This window comes from Cryptotermes secundus, unplaced genomic scaffold (assembly GCF_002891405.2).
Source record: "Cryptotermes secundus unplaced genomic scaffold, Csec_1.0 scaffold2493, whole genome shotgun sequence".
In the NCBI taxonomy this organism is placed as follows: domain Eukaryota; kingdom Metazoa; phylum Arthropoda; class Insecta; order Blattodea; family Kalotermitidae; genus Cryptotermes; species Cryptotermes secundus.
Window position 1 is genome coordinate 36,175 of NW_019718650.1, and position 10,228 is coordinate 46,402.

Here is a 10,228-nt window from a genome sequence, read left to right on the forward strand (position 1 = left end):
TCGTTACCGTGCGGAGGAGGGGGAGGGGAGCGCTGACTCACCCGCCGCGTCACTGCTGGTGGGGGGTGGTTCTCCTTAGCGCAACATGTCACAATATATACACCAGTATATCTAATTTTGTCCTGAATCCTAACAAAATATATATGAAAAATCTGATGTCACTCTTTCATTAGTATCCCGATTAATATATTTTAAGGTATAAAACCAAAACCATATAGCGGTCTCCGCGACCGGGGCTTGATACTTACATAAAACATACTTATTCCTACATGCTACGGTACATGACAAAAATGCGTCATTAACTTTACACAATCTAGGGCAGCAAAAGGAATCCTACCGCATGCAGTTTTAGAAACAAAATCTGCCCCGAAATGTGAAGTGATGCGAAACGAACACCATACTCCGTACCTTCATATACTAGAAACAACACTCTTCGCTTACCTGCATATCCATATAAACACTTTTAAAACTTATACCTCACTATGTATTATTATTATTATTTATGCCAACACATAGGTAAACGCCCACTCCCGTGCACACCCATGTTCGATGAAAAGACCAACCAACAGCATCGCCTCTTCCCTAGTCATGTGTGGTCACGTGAACCAGGGGGCCTTAATGGTCGAAGTGAATGATTCAGAGCATTCAGAGACATTGGGTTCCGTGCTCCACAGCTCCACAGTATGGTTGCGAAACAAAGTAACCTGATTGCATACATATCACTATCTTTTTGGGAGAAACGTTCAACAGTCTAATTTAAATTAAACAACATATTAAGTGAAAATACTTGACATTGAATTGGATTGATCATGTTATACCAGGCATGGGCTTCATCTCAATGTAACTGGGAAAAATAGAGTGAAAGAGATGATGATAAACCAGATATGGGAACTCTCAATTAAGGAGAAGGGAGACGTAATTGCCCAGGGTTGGATATATAATTTGAATGAACCATACCAAGCACAGGGAAGAGATAATACTAGTCAAGAAGTCAAGGAATCTCAACTGAAAGATGGAAAAGAAGGAAAAGAGAAAGATGATAGTGAAAGTGAGAACTTCAGTGATTGTTATCGTTGTGATTGTGATCAGGCAGTGGATGTACACAAAAATATTATAGAGGGAAGTGACATCAGAAATCAACGAAAGGTAATAGAAACAATATTTGATTGGGAAAGAGAGCATAGCAATAGAAGAAAAAGAAGACCACCTACCAGAAATGAGAATTTTTTATGGGAGTAAAATCAAATAAGTCTCTTTTTAATAAGTGTAATTATACCAAAGACTCTAATTATTGTACATCAAAATATCAGAGGTCTTGGTGGCAAAATTGATGAATTGAAGTGTTCAATAGTTAGCAATAATATAAATCCTCACTTAATATACTTATCTGAGCATCTCATGTCCGACCAGAAATTATTATACAGCAATTTCCAGAACTATGTACTGGGAACAAAGTATGCCTGTACAACTTATCAGGGAGGAGGTGTCTGTATATACATAAGATCAGATATAAAATTTACTACTATAAATTTAGCACAGTTCTGTGATGAAAAGAACATAGAAATTTGTTCACTTAAGATTTCTTATAACATATAATATAACATATTTGTACTATGTATATATAGGTCACCTTGTGAGAATTTTGAGTACTTTGTAAATAAGTTGGATAAAGTACTAAAATTACTCTATAAACCAAAAATTGAATTTATAATATGTGGTGATTTTAATGTAAATTTTTTAGAAGTAAACACATAAAACACAGCTATTAGTGCTGTTGCAATCATATAATATATTTCATACAGTACAGTTCCCAACTAGAATAACTGAGACCAAAAGCTCTGCAATTGATAATATTTTTATAGATAAGGCAATGATAAATTCATATGAAGTAATCTTTATTAGTAATGGACTATCAGATCACGATGCTCAGTGTCTCGTACTAAATAATATCAATTTCCTGGAGAAGAAAAAAGGACAGGGTATTACAAAAAGATTAGTAAATGAAGACTCAATTGCTCAATTTCTTAATAAACTATCTAATGAAAAATGGGAAAATATATATAAACTTAATGATGTAAACGAAATATTCAGCTCATTTTTAAATAAGTATTTGTCTATGAGTCATGCTTTCCAAAGCAAAATGTAACAAATAAACTCAAGGATAATGGCTGGATAGCAGCTGGTATACGTACCTCCTGTAGACAGAAGGAATCTTTGTTCATTCTCTGTAGAAACAATTACAGCTATTTGTTTAACCTTTAAGAGCCGAGCGACGCCATATGGCGTCATTAAAATAAAGTCAAGGGGACGAATGGCGCCATATGTCGTCGCGCAGTCCACGCGTGCGGCCGGCTTTTTAAAATCTAATTTTAAGTTATAAATTGTTTTTCTACTTACATGATTTTTGGTCACCAGCTTTATAAGTTGTCTCTCTTCCCACCTGCGTCATCTAACGGAATGTTGGCTTCATGTGGATATCTTGGAAACATCCGGAAATGCAGAGTCTGATGTCGCACTTCACGCACTTTGTCTGGAGGGTTCTTCGTTTCCCACGCGAAAAGCACACATGACACATCAATTGCGAAGTAGAGGAAGTCGACCAGTGATGTGGTTTGGCCTCCTATAATCGAGATATCTCCGATAAAACGGCAGGGGTTCGACCCCTGGGCCGTTGATGGCGAGGTGGACCCCTTCCAGCATGTTCCGCACAAGAGCGAGACGAAATTCTCTTTGTGACAACAGGATGTAACTGTTCAGATCCAGGAGATGGAAAAATAGTTTATTTGTCCATTTCCAGGTTCAACGACAGATGTTATAACTGTTTGCCACAGTTTGCCCACAGCTCCACCTGAATAATTATTCACACTCCTCTTGCCATGCTGGTGTGGTGGTCCCCAGGTTGCCGACCAAGATGACGGTTCTTCGTTGAAATCAATTTCTGATTCACTTTCCTCAACGCCACTCTCAGAACTGTCGGTACAACAATCTGATTCAGAGTCATTTATGAGTTGAAATATGTCAGCGTCTTCCAAACGAGACAGCGCAATGGTTGGTACACGCTTTTGACACTGCTTGGCTGTGGTATTAGGATGCTAACCACGAAAGTACTTATAATCTACTTCCAGCAGAGTGAGAACAGAGAGCTTGTTGTGTTGCGACAAGCGATAATAAACAATCAGGGTTCTTGTATACGAATACTCACCCCACATCTCTGCATACCGAAAGAACACGTACGTGTATAATCTTTCGAGACATGGAAGACTAAACATGACTACATAAACCATCCGCTGTGTTGCAACATCTACATACAGCATTCTTAGTTCCAAGAACTCTGAATTCTTGTAGACAGACGACAAATTTGGGAATTTTTTACTTGGAATCAGTCTAAAAATTTTTACACATTTTATAAAGTCTGTAAATTACAATATCTGATTCTATATTCTTTCTAGAAAAAAACAGCATTTATTTGGTTCGTTTATCACAAAAATTGTAGAAATCACAGCAATTTTAGGAAATGATTACAGTTTTTATTGCTTTAAAATTGCGGGTATTTAAATCAAATCCGTCCCGCTGCCATTACCGGAATTTAAAGGGCCGTCACTTAAAGGTTAAATCATACTATAAATCCTACTGCATGATATTAAGAAGAGTAATAAGAGAAGCTAAAAGAAAATATTATAATCAGTTAATTACATCAGCCAAAAACAAAATAAAAACTACCTGGAATATTATCAACACTGACACAGGTAGGATTAACAATCACAACAAAGAACGTGTACCAATTTAGTTGCAGAAGAGGAAATAATTAGTATAATTAGCAAATTAGCAAAAAATTCTTCAGGGTATGATGGTGTAACAAATAAAGTTATAAAACTGTGCAGACAACAAATTAGTAAACCTCTAACTTATGAAATTAATAAGTCATTAACCATGGGTCTGTATCCAGAAAGATTAAAATATGCAATTATTAAGCCAGTATATAAAAAAGGGGAAAAGGCTGTTATATGTAACTACAGGCCAATATCTATAGTAAAAGTTTTTGAAACAGCAATTTTTAGGAGACTCAATGATCATATCGTAAAACATAAAATATTACTTTCAGAGCAGTATGGATTCCAAAAGGGATGCAACCGACGATGCAATGTTTAAATTAAGCAATGTAATACTTACAGCTTGGAATAGACAAGAGTATGTAACTGGAATATTTTGTGACATAGCCAAGGCCTTTGACTGCGTTAATCATGATCTTCTATTAATGAAACTGCAGTACTATGGAGTGCAGGGTGTATTATTGCAATGGTTTAATCTTACCTCCAATATAGGAGGCAAAGAGTGGAATTAAATAATATAAATAATAAATATTATTCCAACTGGGAAATTGTTGGATGTGGTGTGCCTCAGGGATCGATGTTGGGACCCTTATTCTTTAATATGTACATAAACGGTTTCCCCCTTGAAATAAGTAAAATTTCTGAAGTTATTATGTTTGCAGATGACACCAGTATTCTTTGCACAGCTAAAGACTACTATAATTTAAAAATAAAATTGGATGTTGTTTTTAATCACATGTTTATGTGGTTTCGAAATAACCAATTAGTGTTAAATTTGGATAAAACAAAAATGATAAAATTCACCCCAACAGCCGCTACAAGCTACCCTATATATCCATTGTTTTTTAACAAAAAGCTGAAAGAAGTAGAAATGATAACATTTCTCGGTTTGCAGCTGGACAGTCATCTAACTTGTAAGGAACATATCGATTTTTTGCTTCACAAGTTGAGCACAGTTTGTTTTATAATGCAAAAATTATCCTATATATTAAATATGAATAGTCTTAAAGCTGTATATTATGCATATTATCATTCATGGGTGAAATATGGAATAATATACTGGGGAAATACATCAGACAGTCATAAAGTCTTTGTCATACAAAAGCAAATAATAAGAATAATGATGGGAGTGGGCCCAACTCATACATGTACATCTAACAGACTACCAATCCCATGGGTATATTTGCTTTCCTTGATGACATTTGTTGTTAATAATCTGGATAAGTTTCAAACCAATAACTCTGTATATGTCATTGGAACCAGAAGGAATGACCACCTTCATATACCTTCAACACATTTATCATCCTATCAGAGAGGGGTGTATTATCCAGGCATAAAGCTATTTAACACCTGTTACGAGTGCGATGCTCCTGTCGAAGCTACTTTTGAAAAGCATCGGTGATGCAGCAACNCGCTACAAGCTACCCTATATATCCATTGTTTTTTAACAAAAAGCTGAAAGAAGTAGAAATGATAACATTTCTCGGTTTGCAGCTGGACAGTCATCTAACTTGTAAGGAACATATCGATTTTTTGCTTCACAAGTTGAGCACAGTTTGTTTTATAATGCAAAAATTATCCTATATATTAAATATGAATAGTCTTAAAGCTGTATATTATGCATATTATCATTCATGGGTGAAATATGGAATAATATACTGGGGAAATACATCAGACAGTCATAAAGTCTTTGTCATACAAAAGCAAATAATAAGAATAATGATGGGAGTGGGCCCAACTCATACATGTACATCTAACAGACTACCAATCCCATGGGTATATTTGCTTTCCTTGATGACATTTGTTGTTAATAATCTGGATAAGTTTCAAACCAATAACTCTGTATATGTCATTGGAACCAGAAGGAATGACCACCTTCATATACCTTCAACACATTTATCATCCTATCAGAGAGGGGTGTATTATCCAGGCATAAAGCTATTTAACACCTGTTACGAGTGCGATGCTCCTGTCGAAGCTACTTTTGAAAAGCATCGGTGATGCAGCAACATTGCCCGCGGAAGACACTTGGCAGTCCTGTATACGCGGTGGAGGGGGGGGCAGCCGTGTATGAGGCAGTGAGAGCAACACGAGGTAGTGGATAACGAGACGCTCGAAATAGAGGTAGCGTAGGCTCCTCTGGCAGCGATAACACCGTGGAAGAAGAAACAGCAGGAGCAGCCGGCAGGGAACTGAGGGCAACCTAGTGACCCCTATCTCGAAGTTAGGGGGTTTCGAACTTGCTCCAACGGACTGTAAGTAAATAAATTTGGGCTTACCAAGCTATTTGACCCCAATCAGGTTGGGGAGGCCCCACAGCTGACTAAATTAAGTTCTACAAAATTAACAAAAGGATGGGCTACCTAGGATACGGCACAACGAAAGAGTTGGGTCCTCACCATTGTGTATTGGTGTATTGAGGACCATCTACTAGGTCCATTGTATTTTCTTAATTTTTTATATCAGAATTAAATACTACTGTATTCTGTGTTAAATGAAACGGGCATTAATGAACTACCCAGCCCATTAGCATCCTACTGTAGGACTTTTGACCCCACCTTGGTAGACTTTTCATAACACACCCCATGGCCATAATGCAGCTGGAAGGATTTGGTCAACTGAAAAAATCCAATGACCTCATTGGGACTTGAACCCATGACCTTCCGGCTTGTAGCACAGTGCCTCAACCAACTACACTACCATGTGGCCCCCATTCTAAACAGTTATGATATGAAAAAGAAAGGATGGGTACACACACACACACACATTCTGTCATGTCTGCAAGATATTACAAATAATGACAATCACAGGCAGTATGCTGTATTTCAAACCTGGTTAATGTTATTTTAACACCAGTTTTGTAGTTATTAATATTTATTATTTAATCTCCTAAAATGGAGCTGCAGGGGAGTACTCTTGCAAATATGATTATACAGAGACTTATGAAATAGTAAATCATTCAAAAACAATGAAGCTGAATTAATTAATTTACTGGCTTGTGTGGTTTAGTGAATACAACCAGTTCTACTGGTTTTTATACATTCATGAAGGAAGGTTACATGTGAAACAGAGATTCTAAAATTGTACAGGACAACTTAGTTGCAAAACAGGTATAACAATTTAAATTTTAATCTCATATGTAACACATTTTATGTTGAAAGATACAGACGATGGTAATCATTGGCACCAAAGGCGGCATTGCACTTTGGACACTTCCTTTGTCTGGTTTCATACCGAGTACGCAGACAATCCCAACAAAATACATGAAAACATTTACTCAGAACAGCATCTTTACGTTTAACTTTACAAGAAGGGCATGTCAAAGTTTCTTTGTATTCACGGATCTCTTCCAACATCACTTCATCCAAAGTTTCTGCCATTTCTAATTTCTTCATGCGCTCTGCCTTGCGACGTAGTTGTGCTATTTCTTCCTGCGGACACAGGCAAAAGGATTCATATAAAAGGAAGCATATAAAACCATATATTTTAAGGTTATAAAATGACTGGATCTTTCTTCTACATAGCTGAAATTATGAATGCAGTGGTCTGAGCCAAAGAACATATCTTTCAGGTGTTTTGAAATTTACACTAATTGAAATGAGGGTTGTGAAGGTGGGGTGGGAGTGATTCAACCATTAAATCACCAAACAATATGATGGCCATTTCAGAAGTTTTTCCTTCATATCAGATAAAGATCAGTGAAATGAGAATATCAGCTCTTCATATTCTTTGCTGGCATTCTCAGAAATGAGTGGCAGGGAGTCATTGACCAATTTGCACTTGAATTACATTACTGAAAGACGAAAATTGTCAGGAGTTCAAATTTTCATGCACACTATACTTTCTCATTACTGAAATAAGAACTGCCAGCATGATAGCAGTAAGAGATGACCAAGAGTTTTGGAACAAAATATAAATGAACTGACTAATTATTAGGTGCCCAGTAGCCCAAGGAACTTATATACTGCTGGTGAAGGGTCAGTTATATACATATAACCTTAATTTTTAAACAGTAATTCTCACTTGTTCATGAATGCGAAAAGTCATAAAAGTAATCCTAATCAAGAACCTCTCTCTGTACACTCTCGATTATCCGGGATAATGGTGGGGATGGAAATCACGATTAATCAAAAACCCGGTTAAGACAAATTTTATTAAAAGTAGTACTGTAATATTGTACCTTCCTAATACTATAGGCCTACCTGTATTTAAATTTATTCAACCTCACTTTTATGTCATCTCATGGCCTATGTAATACTTTTTTACATTACACTGAAGTATGAATTAGTGATTTCAATCATAGTGTTCAAAAACATCCAACACTTTTTATGAATATTCACACTTAACACTTTCTCTTCACTCTCAAGATAGTCTAGTAAGGATTCTAAATGATTAAGAGCAGCACCATGTGATATTTTCTTACTAGCAGCACTGTCCACCTCTTCCTCATTCTCACTTTCTTCCCACTCCTCTGGCTGCACCCCCACTGAACTTATGATTTTGTCACTGCTTAACATTTCAAAGCCTGGCTCACACGAGTAACAGTCAAACCACTCTCTTATATTTTCCTCGTAGACTTCTTCACCACCATGAACTAGGTTAGCCAATTTGTCAATTCTATGGCTATCTCATTTTCACTGAATCCAGTGAATCCATAGATTTCGTCATCTTCATTAGTGATGAAAGGCATCAGCTTCTTCCATGAATTTTTCAATACAGATGACTTCACTGTATCCCACGCTACTGAAATCTCGTATATGGTATCTAACATGGGAAAAGACTTCCAGATACATGTCAAATCATTGCCTTCATCGATGAACTTTTGTAGCAAATTTGATCTGTAGATTCTCTTCATACTTGAGATAACTCTTTGATCCATTGGTTGGATAAGTTGACTTCTTCACCACCATGAACTTAGTTAGCTAATTTTGTCAATTCTATGGCTATCTCATTTTCACTGAATCCAGTGAATCCATGGATTTCATGATCTTCATTAGTGATGAAAGGCATCAGTTTCTTCCATGAATTTTTAAATACAGACGACTTTACTGTATCCCACGCTGCTGAACTCTCGTATATGGTATCTAACATGGGAAAAGACTTCCAGAAACACGTCAAATCATTGCCTTCATCGATGTACTTTTGTAGCAAATTTGATCTGTTCTTCATACTTGAGATAACTCCTTGATCCATTGGTTGGATAAGTGTGGTAACATTATGAGGAAAATATTTCACAAAAATATTTCCATCATCTGACCTCAGGAGACTTTCGTTAGGATGTGAGGGCACATTGTCAATGAGGAGCACAGCTTTCTCAGGTAGGCCTTGGGATTTAAGATGGTCACGAACTTGAGGCACAAATTTAAATTCAAACCAGTCTTTAAATATCGCTCTATTCATCCAAGCTTCTTTCTGATTAAAATAATGGATAGGCAGACTTGAAGCTACTGTTCCTTTAAAAGAGCGTGGTCTTTTTGCTTTGCCGATAACTACTGGTGTTAGTTTGTGTGTTCCTGATGCATTAGAAAGCACAAGACTGTCAATCTCTCCTTACTGGATTTGTGACCTGGAGCCTGTCTTTCATTTTGAAATGCCAAAGTTCTGGTTGGCAAGCATTTCCAATAAAGAGCCGTTTCATTGGCATTATAGATTTGTTCTGGCAGCAGATTTTCACTTTTCACAAAACTATCAAAACTGGTGCAAAATTGAACTGATGATGACATGTCCCCTGACAATTTCTCACCTTGAATATTAAGTTCTCGTATTCCATGACGCTGCTTGAAACGTGTTAGCCAACCGGAAGAAGCGTTAAAACTTCCTTGAAGTTCAAGTGCTTCAGAAAAAATTTCGCTTGTTTCGCACAAACTGCTCCTGTTATTGTTGTTCCCTGTGCCCTTAGTTGATTAAACCAGATCAGCATTGCTTTGTCGAGATCATCATATGTTGATTTGTCATGGTTTTTCTCTTCTTCATTCCGCTTGAATTAGAAAACGAAGGAAAAGGAAATTACAATTATAAAAGACAAGTCCGTCCAGTGTGACTATTTCAGTTTTCTCACTTTATGATTCATTAGCCTTACATGTTTTTATCCATTTGGATCATCTTCAGAGGCACTAAACACTTTTTAGAAACCACTATCACAACAGTTGTCATATCAATTACACATGTATTGCCAAGTACACAATGTTCCATCTATCAGTCACAGCAGCCTTTCTGGTTGTAGAAATATTTAAAGTTGTTTTAAAGTTTTAAAAACTTTGTTCAAAATTAAAATTCATAAACCTTACGGTTCGTGTCAATAACCCGTTGTCTCTCTTCTAGGTGGCCGATGTTGTGCTTCCTATGTAGTTTGTTCAAAATTAAAATTCATAAACCTTACGGTTCGTGTCAATAACCCC

The 10,228-nt window shown here is 36.7% G+C and overlaps 1 protein-coding gene across 6 annotated transcripts in view; it reads right to left on the minus strand.

Annotated features, from left to right (window-relative positions):
• Positions 1 to 6,799: 6,799 nt before the first annotated feature.
• Positions 6,800 to 10,228, minus strand: part of LOC111863959 (E3 ubiquitin-protein ligase Bre1) — a 92,176-nt gene continuing 88,747 nt past the window's right edge. For all 6 annotated transcript variants that reach the window (XM_023850840.1, XM_023850821.1, XM_023850830.1 and 3 more), the window contains one exon: positions 6,800 to 7,261. In XM_023850840.1, coding sequence (XP_023706608.1) covers positions 6,980 to 7,261 — 282 coding nt within the window. In that variant the 3' untranslated portion in view covers positions 6,800 to 6,979. The remainder of the gene's footprint in view (positions 7,262 to 10,228) is intronic.